Here is an 18,621-nt window from a genome sequence, read left to right as displayed (position 1 = left end):
CTGTCACACTGTGGGGGACACTGGAACTGGTCAACCTTGCTGTTGGTCATCTGCTGGGGGAAAGGGCTGGGAACACTCCCGAATGGAGCTGTGCAAGGCTCAGTCAGGGCATGTCTAAATCACTTTCTTTTCAGTCTGTGAAGTGTTGAATTTCAGAATCTCTGGGAGCTGCTGGGAGCTGTTTTTTCCCTTCCTGCAGGAGGAGACCTGAGCTCCAAGCTGGTGCGATAGGCTGCAGGGAAGGCAGGAAGGGAGAGGCAAACAGCCCGTGGCTCAGGAATGCACTGCCCTTATCTCGCTCTCTTACAATCCTGGGGAATAACTCTCCAGAGTTTGTGCCTTGCTCGCTCGCTTACTCACCCTCTGTCCTGGGTGGAGCTTCACTCTGGCCTGTCTGAGGTGCCAGTGAATCAGGCTTCAGGCACGTCAGGGGGAGAGGCAGAGCGAGACCCACCACCTGCGCTGGCTCACCTGGCAAGGTAGGAAAAGTTTAGGCTTCCTCAATTACTTACTCTGAGGGTCTCAGGGGACTCACTGGGGCTCTGGCCCTGGAGAGAGCAAGCCAAAGGCTGCAGGTGAGGGGGAGCTTGGGAACCAGGGACTCTCCCAGTTCGCAGTCGGGGTGCATTGCCTCAGGCGGTTTCTGCAGTGTCTAAGACAGCCATTCTTCCACAGTTTATGAAGTATTAATCTGGAGGGGGGGGGAGCCCAGCAGTGGAGATAATCTCAGCAGGGGAAGATCCTAGCAGACTGGATGGGAGGGAAAGGGGATTGCAGCAGAGACTAACCAAAAACGCTTGTTGGGGGAAAGAGGGTCCCTGTAAAGACCGTGGGGGGGGGGGGGGGTTGCGGAGGGATGCTGTTCTCATCTGTCTCAGCCCCTGGGGCAGGATTCTTCCTTACAGCTTTTTCTCAGGTCTCTGTCCAGTCTTCTTCTGAATGCCCCAAGGAAAGTAACTTTTCTGATTCCACCTGGGAGGGGATCCACAACCTGATAGAAGCTGCATGCATGTGACTCACTCCTCAGAGGGGCGCCTGCAGCATAGCTGTGTAAATTGAGGGGAAATGTTGCACTGGGAGGTTCTGGTCAGCGCATTAAGATGAAAAAGACTAACTGGGTTACAGGACTGGAAAGGGGAGGAGGCAAGGTGGGCAGGGACAAAGAAACAGTTGCTGCCACCCTCTGCTGCTTTGCCTGCCCTGGCCTCCCTCCATATGCCTGCACACACACATCATACACATGCAAAGAGACACGTACATGCACTCTTACTTGTTTTCCTCTGCAGATAGAAAACCCAGGGCTGCCGGGGGGGGGGGCAAGTGGGGCAATTTGCCCCAGGCCCTGTAGGGGCCCCCATGAGAGTTTTTCAGGGCCCCTGGAGCGGGGTCCTTTACTCACTCCGGGGGCCCCGGAAAACTCTCGTGGGGTCTGGGCCCCCGGAGCTTCTTCCGCTCTGGGTCTTCGGCGGCAATTCGGCGGCAAGGGGGTCCTTCTGCTTCGGGACCCGCTGCCGAAGTGCCCTGAAGATCCGCGGCGGGGGGTCCTTCCGCCTCGGGACCCGCTGCCGAAGTGCCGGGTCTCCGGCGGCAATTTGGTGGCAGGAAGACCCCAGGCCCCTTGAATCCTCTGGGCAGCCCTGAGAAAACCCTTATCTTTCCTGTGACAGAACTCGACTTTGTGTGTAGAGAGAGGGGAAGGCCCAGTGCTTAATTTGTAATGAAAAAGGGGCCGGGGCTCAAGCAGTTTTTCTACATTCATAACTGATACAGCAGGCCCAGAGGTGCCGGGCTGTGAACTGCCAGACCCAGAGGTGCCAGGGCTATGAACTGCCAAGTCTAGAGGTGCCGGAGCTCAGCCCTGGCACAAATTAAGCACTGGAAAGGCCTCATTTCCCAGGCACTCAGAAATGGTTCTGGTGAATGAAATGCAATTCAGCACTGGGCTGGCTTCAGACCGGGGCTCTCTGTATTGCTGGGGCAATCATGGAAATGGGGACTTGAAGGAAGAATAGTGTCTTTGGTGGCTTGATTTGGTTGGACACACCTTGTTTATAAAGGTTGCACTCAGTTTCAGATGGAATACAGACAGTAGGACAATGGAACAGATGCCTCAGGAGGTCGTGGAAGCTTCTTCACTGGAGGTTTTCAAAAGGAGGCTGGTTAGCCAACTGTCTTGGATGGTTTAGACACAACAAATCTTGCATCTTGGCAGGGGGTTAGAATAGATGACCCCTTGTGCTCCCTTCTAACCTTATGGTTCTATGATTCTATGTATGCATAGTATGTGATAAGAGGCAAAGAGCCTACTGGGCTGAAAAGCTGTAGCATACTTTAACTGGGGCTGTGAGGGGAGGATTATAACACACTTTTACCCATCCAGCCATGGGCCCAAGATAGCGTATCTTCCTGGCTCAGGAGACACCTGCATTTGCCCCTATTTTCATGTGCTCAAAACATTCTAAACCAAAAATATCCTGCAGCTGTCCCTGGGACATTTCCAGCCCAAATGAGATATTTTGAACTTTTAGTAAAGTTACATTTGGCAAGTTTTTCACAGTCCCACTAAGGATGGGGAGTTTTACTAGTAAACTCCTATGACCCAACCCAGCTTGTAATGAAAACAGAGGCCCAAGACAACCCACCGAGGGGACACTGTAATCAGTTTTGTGGATTTGCCAGAATCTCCCCTCCCCAAATTAGGTTTCAGAGTAGCAGCCGTGTTAGTCTGTATCCGCAAAAAGAACAGGAGTACTTGTGGCACCTTAGAGACTAACAAATTTATTAGAGCATAAGCTTTCGTGGGCTACAGCCCACTTCTTCGGATGCATATAGAGTGGAACATATATTGAGGAGATATATATACAAACATACAGAGAGCATGAACAGGTGGGAGTTGTCTTACCAACTCTGAGAGGCCAATTAAGTAAGAGAAAAAAACTTTTGAAGTGATAATCAAGATAGCCCAGTACAGACAGTTCCACTCTATATGCATCCGAAGAAGTGGGCTGTAGCCCACGAAAGCTTATGCTCCAATAAATTTGTTAGTCTCTAAGGTGCCACAAGTACTCCTGTTCTTCCTCCCCAAATTACACATTCTCTTGTTGTTTTCCCACCCTCTCTGTTACCCACCCTCCTGTGGCTCCCTGCTATGTACAAATCCAGTGTGAGGGTCTGACTCTGGCATTTCAAGCCCTCTGCTTGGGGCTGCCCTCTCCGTGTTTAACTTTCTGTACAGACCCCTCCCACACCCAATCTCCCTTCACTTTTGAGTCTGTCTTAATGTGCAGAAAATAATCAGTTCTAAACATCAGGCTTTGTCCAAGTGACTTTGTGCAGATTGGATTTATCTATCCCTCATCCTGGTATCACAGTAGATTTTTTTTTTTACTTTGTGAGATAGGCAGGGATGATTCATTGTCCCAGTAACCACTTAAAAGGGAAGCTTAGAACATGTGACTTTTACTTTTAAGTCTTCTACTTTTCTCCTTGCCTTACTCGGGTCTCAGAATCACCTAGATCAGGGATCGGCAACTTTTGGCACGTGGCCTGCCAGGGTAAGCACCCTGGCGGGCTGGGCCGGTTTGTTTACCTGCCGTGTCCGCAGGGTCGGCCAATCGCGGGTCTCACTGGCCATGGTTCGCCATCCCAAGCCAATGGGGGCTGCAGGAAGCGGCGCGGGCCGAGGAATGTGCTGGCTTACCCTGGCGAGCCGCATGCCAAAGGTTGCTGATCCCTGTCCTAGATGTTCCAACCATCTGGCTTGCCTTCAGCTCCCAAGAAGGGAATATGCCATGAGTCCCTCCTGAACAGAATGGGAAGGTAGCATTGAAAGGGGGTCCAGTAGGGTCACTCAGGTGTTGAGAAGGATCCCACATCACTGTCTTCCTGGGGTCTGTCTGGTGTCCAACTGTACCCAATACATTACTAACGTGGATGTTGGAGCTTGTTAGCCTGGTTCATGGGCTGTAGTGTGTATATGCACATACTAGGTATGATACAGGCAACTGAATGAAATTGAGAGATTAGGTGAATTAATACAGGAAAGTGAGTTCCTGACCCACTAACCATGACCTCAATGAGAGTGAAATTCCTTCTAGACTGATGCAGGCAGGTATCACTCATTTTTTCCACTGCATCATGCAGCACAGACGGTGACTGGCTCATGTGAAACCATTTTGTGCTAGGAATGGGACTGTATTTCAGTCAAATGCACTAACCTAGAGTGGCCAATACAGGCTGGTCAGATACCCAGAGAGGAGGTCTGGAGCAAGAGCCAATAACATAACACTGTCACAAGAAGGCACATGCCTTAATAGAATCATTGGACCTAGGGACCTCAAGAGGTCATCTAGTCCAGTCCCCTGCAAGAGCCTCCACTGTAGCCCAGGCAAAGTTGTTAACCCTCAGCTCAGACTACATTTTTGCAGGCAGACAGAAACAGAGAGGTCAGCAGAAAGCACATAAAAAAGATTAGAGGGAAAGAATAATTGCTGTCAGGGCATGATGGAGACAACTGGTGGGGCTGTGAAGGTCCAACTGTGGCCCCAGACCAGTGTCCCGAGCAACAAGCCAGTCCCAAACTGTTCCTTCCTATGAAGGTGTCCATCCCCATGTCCTGGAAAATAGGTCCTATTTCTTCTCACTTGTGTAGGGGCAGGCACTTTGGGTCTCTGATGTGCTCCAGAGTCCTTTACAAGGACTGTTGCAAAGCCTCCTTGGAAGCAGCAATATGGCCAGTTCAAAGAATTCTGGGAAATGTTTGGGAACTAAAGGTGGTGGCTGAGACAACTTTCTCCTTCAAGAAGAAGTGATAAAAAGTGAGGCCTAGGTTGGAAGGAGCCTTTGTTGGTGGGAAATAAATCTTTAGTAAAAGAAGTCATTGCACCTAGAGCCAGGCCCTGGGAGGGCTGAGCCTAGATCCCAACTTTACGGGACTAGAAAACACTAGCAGCCCCTGAGTTGGAGAAGTCCTACCAGTCCATCATGCCCATCTTTGGGGGTGGGGGGAGGCAGAACATGAGTATCTACTACAGAACATTTTCTAGTGTTCTTTGGTCTCATTTTAAATTTCCACAGCAATGAGCTGCCCCCTTAGTCAAACCAGGCAGGTTAAATTATTTAAATCTGTCTCCATAACTCAGATCTTCTGGCTCCTGCTTGTTTCTGTGGCTCTTCTGAACTCCCTTCAATTTGTCAGTGTCTGCCTGTCGTCGTGTCCAGAACTAAACATGATATTTCAGGTGCGAACACACCTGTGCCCTAGCAAGAGACTGTTTGCATGAAGCCTCTGGATATGCAGCTTCAAACTCACATTGGTCTGTTTGCTGCCACAGCCCACTGCGAACGCAGGTCTAAGTACTATGTTAACTGCATGTGTCCAGGCTGTACCTCCCTCTGCTTCCCTGCCAGATTTCTAATCCCCCTAGGTCCTTTTGAATTACATCTCTGTCCTCACTGGGATTTGAAAGTTCCTCCTTACTGAGTAGATCTGGGCATTTCACTGGTACCTCAAAGATCCAACAAGTCAAGGAGTTTTTTGTGAAGTCGGTTCCTCTCCACATGCTATTTGTCTCTTATATGCTGAAAGGTTGGGGTTCTGAGAAAGGCAAGGTGCCTGAGCCCAAAAAGTTGTGTGCGAATGCAGGGCGGATGCTAGGAACAGGCAGAGATCACATGGAACCACCCCTTTTCCAGAGGGATTATTCCATGCACTGCTGCCTCACAGCCATTCTTTCCGCTGGTGCATGAAGCACCAGGAAGACCTCAATGTTTGGGAGTGTCTGAGGCAGACAAGCAGGTCTAGTCAGGGAGGGGCTCAGCTGAGAGAGAGGCAGACTGGGAACTAGCTGTGCAAGTGAAACACGTAACAACAAGCACCAGAGACACAGCACTAGGCACGAAAATAGCAGAGTGAGCCCGGAGCACTGAGTCTTCAGTGGGAGCTGACATCAGGCAGTAAACCAAACTTTGCACCCTCAATAATCTGTACGTTATTCCCTGATAACCAGAAACTTCTGTGCTCAAACTCTGTTCACTATTTTTTTTAACATCATCTTAATACATTTTTTAAATCTGTTCTTCTCCGTTTAATATTTGATATGTTCTTTATTTGAGAACTGTAAGTGAGAAAAGAATGACTCTGACCCACTTCTCCTTTTACTTAGAGCAGATTTACACTGGGATATAACACTGTAGTGACTTCAGGGGCCTCACTCCTGGGTCAGATGAGGGTTAGAGAAAAATTGAGTCCTATGCAGTTGCTCCTGATTTATAGACTTAAGGCCTGATGGACCCATTATTATTTATCTAATCTGACCTCTGTAAACACAGGCCAGAGAGTTTCACTTAATGATTCCTATATTGAGCCTATTACTCCTGGTTGAACTAGAACATTTATTTTAGAAAGGCATCCAGTAAGACTTCAAGTGACATAGAACCTACCATGTCCCTAGAAGTTGTTCCAACCATCCATTACCCTTCCTATTTTAAAAATGCACCTGATTTCTCATCTGACTGTATCTCGTTCTGGCTTTCTGTCTGAGAGAGTTCTGCCTTTGGCTGCTCAGGTTAGAAAAGAAGCTCAGTCTAAGGCAGGCTTTCCAGACTAATCAGTCTTGTGGCTCACACTGGGCTCGACGAGGGAGAAAAGAGTTGGCCTTAGTGAAGTCACTCCCAGTTACACGAGGATGTGGGGGGGTAGAACTGGGCCCCAGTCCAGAGGGAAACTTCACATAAGGCTCTTGGACTGAAAGGCCTCCTAAGGTGCTAAGGGACACCTATGAACTATACTCCTTCAAAGGAGTGGGTTCAAAGGTCTTCAATGCTTCCCTCAGCTACCAGATGGTAACAGTGGGCTCACGCTTGATCTTCTCCTCTTCCCCTTCCCCTGCTAGCCTCCTCTGGGTATGTAGAGAAGTGGAAAGGACACTGATTCCTGCACAGAGGTCCCCAGAAGCAGCAACTAGTCCAGCTTCTTTGGACAAGGCCAAGCTGAAGAGTGGGGATGATAGGCCTCTAGAGCTAATTGGAGAAGGTCGCAAGACCTGTGCACCTGATTCTGTTGCTGTACATAAGAACGGCCATACTGGGTCAGACCAATGCCAGCTGCCCCAGAGGGAATGAACAGAACAGGGAATCATCAGGTGACCCATCCCCTGTCGTCCACTCCCAGCTTCTGGCACACATGGTGTTGCATCCCTACCCATCCTGGCTAATAGCTGTTGATGAACCTATCCTCCATGAACGTATCTAGTTCTTCTTTGAACTCTGTTATAGTCTTGGCCTTCACAATGTCATCTGGCAAAGAGTTCCACAGGTTGACTATGTGTTGTGTGAAAAGGTACTTCCTTTTGTTTGTTTAAAACCTGCTCCCTATTCATTTAATTTGGTGACCCCTAGTTCTTGTGTTATGTGAAGGAGTAAATAACACTTACTTTCTTTACACCAGTCAAGATTGTATAGACCTCTGTCATATCCCCCCTTAATCATCTCTTTTCCAAGCTGAAAAGTCCCAGTCTTATTAATCTCTCTTCATATGGAAGCTGTTCCATACCCCTAATCATTTTTGTGGCTGTTCTCTGTCCCCTTTCCAATTGCAATAGATCTTTTTTGAGATGGGGAGTCCAAATCTGCACACAGCATTCAAGATGTGGAAGTACCATGGATTTACATAGTGGCATTCTGATATTTTCTGTCTTGTTATATATCCCTTTCCTAATGGTTCTGAACATTCTGTTCACGTTTTTGACTGCCTTGGCACATTGAGCAGACGTTTTCAGAGAATTATCCAAAATTACTCCAAGATCTCTTTCTTGAATAACAGCTAATTTAGACCCCATCATTTTGTGTGTATAGTTAGGACTGTGTTTTCCAATGTGCATTATTTTGCATTTATCCACATTGAATTTCATCTGCCATTTTGTTGCACAGTCACCCAGTTTATTGAGATCCCTTTGTAACTCTTCACAGTCAGCTTTTGACTTATCTTGAGTAATTTTATATCATATGCAAATTTTGCCACCTCATTATTTAACCCGTTTTCCAGATGATTTATGAATTTGTTGAACCTAATTGGTCCCAGTATAGACCCCTGAGGGACACCACTATTTACCTCTCTCCATTCTGAAAACTGACCATTTATTCCTTATTTTTATGCCTTGTGCCTTACGTGGCCATTTGTAGCAATGCAGATGTAACTCTAAACCAGAGCATCACTCCAGTGTGTGTGTGAATTGGGTCTAGCAAGTACAACTCCAGCACTTGTATCAAGACTGAGGAACTCTAGAAAGACCTAGCCAAGCTAGCTGACTTGGAAAGTAATGGCAGGTGAAATTCACAGTGGAAGAGGGATTTTGGACTCCTCATACACATTGCTTCACAAGTGCCTCATCTTGACCCTTAACGCCCTTCATAATTTAGCCCCATCCTACTTAATATTTCTATTATCTTGCCATTGACCCTGCCCCCCCAACTCTCTATGCCAGCAGTGCTAGTCATGCACCTGCTAGTCCAAATGTCCCAACAGCACCTTTGTGTTTTCTCCCATGCTGCCCTTACACATGGAGAAAACTCCTTGTCCTCCTTCAAATCCCTTCTTAGAATTTACTTCTACTGCTATGTCTGAAAAATGCTTGTCCTACAAGAGCTGGGGCTACTCCTACTATGCTAAACTTGCTCATAAGAACGGCCATACTGGGTCAGACCAAAGGTCCATCCAGCCCAGTATCCTGTCTGCCGACAGTGGCCAATGCCAGGTGCCCCAGAGGAAGTGAACCTAACAGGTAATGATCAAGTGATCTCTCTCCTGCCATCATCTCCACCCTCTGACAAACAGAGGCTAGGGACACCATTCCTTACTCATCCTGGCTAATAGCCATTAACGGACTTAACCTCCATAAATTTATCTAGTTCTCTTTTAAACCCTGTTATAGACCTAGCCTTCACAACCTCCTCAGGCAAGGAGTTCCACAGGTTCACTGTGCACTGTGTGAAGAAGAACTTCCTTTTATTTGTTTTAAACCTGCTGCCTAATAATTTCATTTGATGACCCCTAGTTCTTGTATTATGGGAATAAGTAAATAACTTGTCCTTATCTACTTTCTCCATATCACTCATAATTTTATATACCTCTATCATATCCTCCCTTAGTCTCCTCTTTTCCAAGCTGAAAAGTCCTAGCCTCTTTAATCTCTCCTCATATGAGACCCATTCCAAACCCCTAATAATTTTAGTTGCTCTTTTCTGTATGCAGTATTCAAGATGTGGGGGTACCGTGGATTTATATAAGGGCAATAAGATATTCTCCGTCTTATTCTCTATCCCTTTTTGAATGATTCCTAACATCCTGTTTGCTTTTTTGACTGCCGCTGCACACCGCATGGACGTCTTCAGAGAACTATCCACGATGACTCCAAGATCTTTTTCCTGATTTGTTGTAGCTAAATTAGCCCCCATCATATTGTATGTATAGTTGGGGTTATTTTTTCCAATGTGCATTACTTTACATTTATCCACATTAAATTTCATTTGCCATTTTGTTGCCCAATCACTTAGTTTTGTGAGATCTTTTTGAAGTTCTTCACAGTCTGCTTTGGTCTTAACTATCTTGAGCAGTTTAGTATCACCTGCAAACTTTGCCACCTCACTGTCAGGGGTGGCTCTATGGTTTTTGCCGCCCCAAGCACGGCAGTCAGGTGGCTTTCGGCGGCACGCCTGCAGGCAGTCTGCTGGCCACACGGCTTCAGCGGCATGCCTGCGGGAGGTCCGCCGGTGCCGCGCCTTCAGCGTCCCCCCCGCCGAATTACCGCCGAAGCCGCAGGACTGGCAGACCTCCTGCAGGCATGCCGCCGAAGGCAGCCTGACGGCCGCCCTCACAACAACCAGCACACCGCCCCCGCAGCTTGCCGCCCTAGGCACGCACTTGCTGCACTGGTGCCTGGAGCCGCCCCTGCTCACTGTTTACCCCTTTCTCCAGTTCATTTATGAATTAGTTGAATAGGATTGGTCCTAGGACTGACTCTTGGGGAACACCATTAGTTACCCCTCTCCATTCTGAAAATTTACCATTTATTCCTACCCTTTGTTCCCTGTCTTTTAACCAGTTCTCAATCCATGAAAGGATCTTCCCTCTTATGCTATGACAACTTAAATTACGTAAGAGCCTTTGGTGAGGGACCTTGTCAAAGGCTTTCTGGAAATCTAAGTACACTATGTCCACTGGAACCCCTTTGTCCACTTGTTTGTTGACCCCTTCAAAGAACGCTAATAGATTAGTAAGACATGATTTCCCTTTACAGAAACCATGTTGATTTTTGCCCAACAAGTTATGTTCTTCTATGTGTGTGACAATTTTATTTGTTACTATTGTTTCAACTAATTTGCCCGGTACATTAGACTTACCGGTCTGTAATTGCCAGGATCACCTCTAGAGCCTTTTTTAAATATTGGCATTACATTAGCTATCTTCCAGTCATTGGGTACAGAAGCTGATTTAAAGAACAGGTTACAAACCATATTTAATAGTTCTGCAATTTCACATTTGAGTTCTTTCAGAACTCTTTGGTGAATGCCATCTGGTCCCATGACTTGTTACTGTTAAGTTTATCAATTAATTCCAAAACCTCCTCTAGTGACACTTCAATCTGTGACAATTCCTCAGATTTGTCACCTACAAAGAATGGCTCAGGTTTGGGAATCCCCCTAACATCCTCAGCCATGAAGACTGAAGCAAAGAATTAATCTTCCTGTTAACTTGGCCATAGCCCATTTCTCTCTTTCATCCATCCATTGTATCTTGTGGGACCTAGATTATGAGATCTCTCAGGCAGGAACTGACATTAATTGCTTGTACAGCACCTAGCACAATGAGATCCTGGATCCTTGATTAGATTCCCTAGATGTTACTGTAATACAAACCATAAACAAATAGCAACATTGCTGGCTTCCCATAGTTAAATTAGAAGTCGGGAAAATGACCTTGTCCGTGGGCATCAGGGCTCAAAGCAGTAAACAAAATGTTAGGAATAGTATGCTGCAAGTGTTATGCCTTTTATATAAATCAACAGGATATTCTTATCTGGGATACAGTGTTCAGTTCTGGTAACCCTATTTCAGAAAGGGTACAGCAAAAAAAGAGGGTTCAGAGGCAGTTGAGGAGAATGATTAGAAGCTTGGAGAGACATCTGTCCAGAAACAGATTGAAAAGATGAGGACTTTAGAAGAACCAGGAAGGCAAGAAGTTAACTGGTAAGGCTAAATATCAGGTTCAAGAGATTATTCAAGACAAAGAGAGGTCCTTCAGAATATGGAAGGTTAACCCTAATGAAGCCAATAGGCAATATTTAAGAAGGAAATTAGGAGGACTGAGATGGATTTTAAAGAGCATGTAACTAAAAGGGTTTATTTTATTTTTTATTTTTTTAACCTTTCCTCATAGGTCAGGTTTTCTAAACCTTTTATCATTTTGTGTTGTTCTCCTCTGGACTCTCTCCAGTTTATCCACATCTTTCCTAAAGTGTGGTACCCAGAACTAGACACAGTACTCCAGCCGAGGTCTCACCAGTGCCAAGTAGAATGGGATAATTACCTCTCGTGTCGTACATACAACACTCCTGTTAATACACCCCAGAATGATTATTAGCCTTTTTTGCAACTGCATCACATTGTTGACTCCTTCAGTTTGTGATCCCGTGTAACCCCCAGATCCTTTTCAGCAGTCCTACCACCTAGCCAGTTTCCCCCCATTGTTGCTGTCCATTTGATTTTTCCTTTCAGAGTGTAGTACTTTGCACTTGCCTTTAGAAAACTGGTCTGTAATCAACAAGATGAAATTCAATAATTTGCCAAGTTCATTTTGAATTTTAATCCTGTCCTTCAAAGTGCTTGCAACCCCTCCCAGCTTGATGTCATCTGTAAATTACTGTACTGGGGCCAATACTGTTCATAAATGATCTGGAAAAAAGGGGAAACAGTGAGGTGTCAAAGCTTGCAGATGATATGAAATTACTCAAGATTGGATTTAACTAAAATGGCTGTGAAGAGTTAAAGGATCTCACTAAACTGGGTGACTGGGCAACAAAAAGGCAGATGAAATTCAGTGTTTATAAAAAGAACAGGAGTACTTGTGGCACCTTAGAGAATAACAAATTTATTTGAGCATAAGCTTTTGTGGGCTACAGCCTACTTCTTCGGATGCATAGAATGGGACATATATTGAGGAGATATATATACACATACAGAGAGCATGAAAAGGTGGGAGTTGTCTTACCAACTCTGAGAGGCCAAGTAAGTAAGAGAAAAAAAACCTTTTGAAGTGATAATCAAGATAGCCAAGTACAGACAGTTTGATAAGAAGTGTGAGAATACTTACAAGGAGAGAGAGATTCAATGTTTGTAATGGCTCAGCCATTCCCAGTCTCTATTCAAGCCTAAATTGATTGTATCTAGTTTGCATATCAATTCAAGCTCAGCAGTTTCTCGTTGGAGTCTGTTTTTGAAGCTTTTCTGTTGCAAAATTGCCACCCGCAGGTCTGTAATTGAGTGACTAGGGAGGCTGAAGTGTTTTCCGACTGGTTTTTGAATGTTATGATTCCTGATGTCAGATTTGTGTCCATTAATTCTTTTGCGTAGAGACTGTCCGGTTTGGCCAATGTACATGGCAGAGAGGCATTGCTGGCCCATGATGGCATATATCACATTGGTAGATGTGCAGGCGAACGAGCCCCTGGTGGTATGGCTGATGTGATTGGTCCTATGATGATGTCACTTGAATAGATATGTGGACAGAGTTGGCATCGGGCTTTGTTATAAGGATAGGTTCCTGGGGTAGTGTGCAGTCTGAAACCAGTGTTTGTAAATGTAAAGTAATGCACAGTGGAAAACAATGCCACCTATACATACAAAATGATGCGGTCTAAATTAGCTATTACCACTCAAGAAAGATCTTGGAGTCATTGTGGATAGTTCCCTGAAAAAATCCACTAAATGTGCAGATGCAGTCAAGAAAGCAAAAAGAATGTTAGGAACCATTGGGAAAGGAATAAATAATAAGACATGGACTATCATCATGCTATTATATAAATCCGTGATACGCGCACATCTTGAATACTGTATGCAGTTCTGGTTGCCCCATCTCAAAAGAGATCTATTGCAATTGGAAAAGGTACAGAGAAAGGCCACAAAAATGATTAGAGTGATGGAACAGCTTCCATATGAGGAGAGATTAAAAAGACTGGGACTGTTCAGCTTAGAAAAGAAACAACTAATGGGGGAATATCATAGAGATTTATAAAATCATGAATGGTGTTGACAAAGTGAAAGGGTGTTACTTACCCCTTCACATAACCCAAGAACTAGGGAGTCACCAATGAAATTAATAGGCAACAGGTTTAAAAAAAACATAAGGAATTACTTCTTCACATAATGCATAGTCAACCTGAGGAACACATTGCTAGGGGATATTGTGAAGACCAAAAGTGTAATTGGGTTCAGAGAAAATTAGATAAATTCATGGAGATTAGTCCATCAATGGCTATTAGCCAAGATGGTCAGGGATGCAACTCCATGGTCTAGGTGTTCCTAAATCTCTGAGCGCTAAAAGCTGGGACTGGATGCCAGGGGATGGAAGCATGTGGCACCAGCATGTGGAAGCATGGGGCACCAGCCCTGTTGGAAGACAGGATACTAGATGGACCACTGTCTTACCCAGTATGGCCATCTTATCTCATGTAAATTTTATGAGCAGCTTCTCCACTTCATTGTGCAAGTCTTTAATGAAAATATTGAATAGTACTAGATCCAGAATTGAGCCTTGTAGGTCTCCACTAGATATACCCTTCCAGTTTGACAGTGAACCATTGATAATTACTCTTGGAATATGGTCTTTCCACCAGTTGTGCACCCCACCTTACAGTAATATCATCTAGGTGACAAATCCCTAATTTTCTTTTGAGAATGTCATGTGGCACTTTGTCAACATCTTTACTAAAATCAAAATATATCACATCATCTGTTTCTACCATCCACTAGGCTAGTAATTGTCTAAGAAGGAAATTAGGTTGGTTTGGTAAGATTTGTTCTTGATAAATCTATGCTGGCTAGTCTGTATAACCTTATCTTATGGGTGCTTACAAATTGATTGTTAATTTATTCCAGTAGCTTTCCAGGTATTGAAGTTAGGCTGACTGGTCTATAATTCCCCAGATCCTATTTGTTCCCCTTTTTAAAGAGAGGTACAATGTTTGCTCTTTTCTAGAACTCAGGGGCCTCACTCGCCCTGTATGAGTTCTCAAAGATAATTGCTAACAGTTTGGAGATTGTGCCAGCTATTTTTTAACCTTTCCTCATAGGTCAGGCTTTCTAAACCTTTTATCAGTTGTATTGCTTTCCTCTGGACTCTCTCTCCAATTTATCCACATCTTTCCTAAAGTGTGGTACCCAAAATTGGACACAGTACTCCAACTGAGGCCTCATCATTGCTGAGTAGAGCAGGACAGTTACCTCCTGTGTCTTACATATGACTTTAGTGAAGACTGAAGCAAAACAGGCATTAAACGCTTCAGCCCTCTTGATGTCATCAGCTCTCCTTCCCTTTTATGTCCCTTGTTAGGCTAAGGCACAAAATGATTTACACCTTTCTGATTTTGTCCCTACATGCTTGTGTTAATCTTTTGTACGCTTCCTTAGCAATTTGTCCATATTACCACTTTTTGTAGGATTCCTTTTTGATTTTCAGGTAAAGAGCTCCTGACAGCACCATATTGGTCTCCTACTGTCTTTCCTTTGCACTGGGATAGTTTGAAGTTGTGCCTTTAATATTGGCTCCTTGAGAAATATAGGCCATAGAATTTTACCTAGTTACTCCTGCATTGAGACCAATAACTTGTTTGTCTAAAGCATGTCTTCAGGAAAGGCAAGATCTTGATTTTTAAGGCATCACGAGATGGAGAATCCACCACTTCCCTCTGGGGCACCTGGCATTGGCCACTGTTGGAAGACTGGATACTGGGCTAGATGGACCTTTGGTCTGACCCAGTATGGCTGTTCTTATGTTCACTTTCCTTGGCAGCTTGTTCCATGGTTAATTAACCTCACTGCTTAAAAATGTGTGCCTTATTTAAAATTTAAATTTGTCTGGCTTCAGCTTCCAGCAATTTGTTGTTGCTCTGCTTTTCTCTGCTAGATTTAACAGTCTTTTATTACCTGTTATTTCTGTGGTTCTTTTCCTGTACCCACTTGAATTTTTCAACATCTTTTTTAAAATGTTGACATCAGAAGTGGGTGTAGTATTCATCATCCACATGTGATAAAGTAAATACAAATCACTTTCTGCAAATGGAAAAAAGGAGGAAGGAGACAACAATCAATATAAATTTGACATTATAAAGTGTAGAAAATGGATAAGGGATACTAAAGACATCAGAGAAAAATATCTATGGCTGGCAGAGCAAAGGATAATAAGGAACAAAAGAAATCCTAGAAATGATATAGGTCCATTACTAAATTGATATGATAAAATTGTTAGTAAGAGTGTAGGAGAGGCAAAAGTGATCAATAAATAGTTGTGACCTGAATTTGGAAAGAAGCAGGAGGATGTATTCTTATCACGTGTGGGTAATGAAGTACTTTCCAGTCCATTAATGAGGATGTTAAATAGCATCTGCTTCGGATAAACATTTTTAAATTTGCAGGCCTGGATAACTTGCACCCAAGAGTACTAATATTATTCCAGTATTCAAAAGAGGGTAAGTGGGACGATCTACGTAATTAGAGGACAGTTAGCCTGACTTTAGTATGAAGCAAAATAATGAAACAGCTGATGCAGAAGTCAAATCAATAAAAAATTAAAGGATCGGAATATAGGTATTGCCAATCAACATGGTTTTATGGAAAATAAGTCTAGTCAAATAAACCTGAATTCATTTGTTGATGAAATTACAAGTTAGATTGATAAAGGTAACTGCATAGAAGCTGATTTAAGCCATAGATTACATACCAATGCTCTGGAAATAAATAAAAAAACCATTGCTGATAAAATTTGTGGCTGACACACAGATTGGTGGTGTGGCAAAAAATTATTAGGACAGGGTTTTGTACGAGGGTACAAATATATATGAATTACAGTAGGTCATGCTGGTATGGGAGTGGCACTATATTTGAAAGAAAGCATAGAATCAAATAAAGTAAAAATCTTAAATTAATCAAACTGTACCTAGAATTTCTCTCGATAGATATTGTTAGTAAAATAAGAGTATAGGAATATACTACCTGGCCAGGATGGTGATGGTTACTATGAAATACTCAGGATGGTTTGAGAGGCTTCGAAGACCAAAAACGCAATAACAATTGGGGATTTCAACTACTCTCATATTGATTAGGTATATGTCACATCAAGAATGGATGCAGAGATAAAATTTCTAGGCACGTTAAATGATGGATTCTTGGAGCAACTAGTCCTGGAACCCACAAGGGGAGAGGCAATTCTTGATTTAGTCCTACGTTGAGCATAGGATCTGGTCCAAGAGGTAAATATAGCTGAACCTCTGAGTAAGAACAATGATGATGTAATTAAATTTAACATCATTGTAGGGTGACAGATGCCAAAGAAATCCACCACAGTAGCAGCTGACTTCAAAAAGTGGAACTATACAAAAATGAAGAAGCTAGTTAAATTGAAATTAAAAGGAAGAGTCACAAGGGTAAAATGCTTACCAATTGCAGGGACACTATTTAAAAACACCATAATAGAGTTTCAAACTAAATGCATACCCCCAAATAAAAAACAAACAAAAACAGTAAGAGGACCAAAAAGGAAAAAAAAAGAAGTCACCATGGTTAAACAGCAGAGTAAAAAAGGCGACTGGAGGCAAAATGGAATCCTTCAAAAACTGGAAGTCAGATCCTAATGAAGAAGATAGAAAGGAGTATAAACTCTGGGAAGTCAAGTATAATAAGGCAAGGCAAAAAAAAGATTCCAACAAACAACTAGCTAAAGCCACAAAAAGTAACAGCAAAAAATATTTTAAGTACATCAGAAGCAGGAAGCCTTCCAAAGAGTCGGTGGGGCCACTGGACGATTGAAGTGCTAAAGGAGCACTCAAGGAAGACACGGCCATTGCGGAGAAACTAAATACATTCTTTGCATCAGTCTTCCCTGAAGAGCATGTAGGGGAGATCCCAATATCTGAGCCATTCTTTTTAGGGGAAAAATCTGAGGAACTATCTTAGATTGAGGTATCTGCAGAGGAGGTTTTGGAAGGAAGTCAAATATGAAATTGCAGAGCTACTAACTATGGTATGTAATCTATGGCTTAAATCAGCCCCTATATCAGATGACTGGTGGATAGCTAATATAATGCCAATTTTTAAAAAAGACTCCAGATGCGATCCTGGCAATTACAGGCCAGTAAGCCTAATTTCAGTTATCAGGTGAGGTGGTTGAAAATATAATAAAGAACAGCATTTATAAGATACATAAAAAAAACAGGAGTACTTGTGGCATCTTAGAGACTAACACATTTATTTGAGCATAAGCTTTCATGGACTACAGCCCACTTCATCAGATGCATAAGATACATAGATGAACATATGTCGGGGAAGAGTCAACACAGTTTTTGTAAAGGGAAATAGTGCCTCACTAATCTATTAGAACCCTCTGAGGGTGTCGATAAGCATGTGGACAAGGGTGATCCAGTGGATATAGTATACTTGGACTTTCAGAAAGCCTTTGACTAGATCCCACACCAAAAGCTCTTAAGCAAACTCAGCAGTCATGGGATAAGAGGGAAAGTCCTCTCATGGATCAGTAACTGTTGAAAAGATAGGAAACAAAGAGTAGGAATAAATGCTCAATTTTCCCAATGAAGGAAGGTAAATAGAGGGGTCCCCAAAGGGTCTGTACTGTTCAGCACAGTCTGGAAAAATGATATGGAAAAGGGGGTGAGCAATGAGGTGACATTTGCAGATGATACAAAATTTCTCAAGATAGTTCAATTCAAAGCTGACCGTGAAGAGTTACAAAGGGATCTCACTAAACGTAGTGACTGGGCAACAAAATGACAGATGAAATTCAAAGTTGATAAGTACAAAGTAATGCAGACTGGAAAAAATAATCCCCACTATACATACAAAATGATGGGATCTAAATTAGCTGTTACTTACCACTCAAGAAAGGTCTTGAAGTCACTGTGGATAATTCTCTGAAAACATCTGCTTAATGTGCAGCTGCAGACAAAAAAGCTAAAAATGTTAGGAACCATTAGGAAAGGGATAGATAATAACACAGAAAATATCATAATGCCTCTGTATAAATCCATGGGATGCCCATAACTTGAACTCTGTGTGCAGTTCTGGTCACCCCAACTCAAAAACGATATATTGCAATTGGAAAAGGTACAGAGAGGGACAACAAAAATGATTAGGGGGATGGAACAGATTTCACATGAGGAGAGATTAAAAAAAGACTGGGACTGTTTAGTTTAGAAAAGAGATGACTAAGGGGGTATATGACAGAGGTCTATGAATGATGGATAGTGTGGAGAAAGCAAACAATGAAGTGTTATATATCCCTTCACATAACACAAAAACTAAGGGTCACCTCGTGAAATTACACAGGTCTACAATTTT

The 18,621-nt window shown here is 43.5% G+C and overlaps 2 protein-coding genes across 2 annotated transcripts in view; one reads left to right on the top strand and one right to left on the bottom strand.

Annotated features, from left to right (window-relative positions):
* The first annotated feature begins 343 nt into the window (after nucleotides 1–343).
* The window catches only part of FAM83H (family with sequence similarity 83 member H), a 55,619-nt gene continuing 37,341 nt past the window's right edge, over nucleotides 344–18,621 (top strand). The window contains exon 1 of the mRNA XM_054017259.1: nucleotides 344–479. The gene's annotated coding sequence lies outside the window, so the exon portion shown is untranslated. The remainder of the gene's footprint in view (nucleotides 480–18,621) is intronic.
* MAPK15 (mitogen-activated protein kinase 15) overlaps nucleotides 17,560–18,621 on the bottom strand; it is a 158,392-nt gene continuing 157,330 nt past the window's right edge. The window contains exons 13-14 of the mRNA XM_054017263.1: nucleotides 18,157–18,219; nucleotides 17,560–17,804 (exon numbers count right to left, since the gene is read on the bottom strand). Of these exons, the coding sequence (XP_053873238.1) occupies nucleotides 18,178–18,219 (42 nt within the window). The 3' untranslated portion in view covers nucleotides 17,560–17,804; nucleotides 18,157–18,177. The remainder of the gene's footprint in view (nucleotides 17,805–18,156; nucleotides 18,220–18,621) is intronic.

This window comes from Malaclemys terrapin, chromosome 2, assembly GCF_027887155.1.
Source record: "Malaclemys terrapin pileata isolate rMalTer1 chromosome 2, rMalTer1.hap1, whole genome shotgun sequence".
In the NCBI taxonomy this organism is placed as follows: Eukaryota; Metazoa; Chordata; order Testudines; family Emydidae; genus Malaclemys; species Malaclemys terrapin.
Note: the sequence above shows the minus strand (reverse complement) of the source record. Positions and strands in the feature narration are given on the sequence as shown.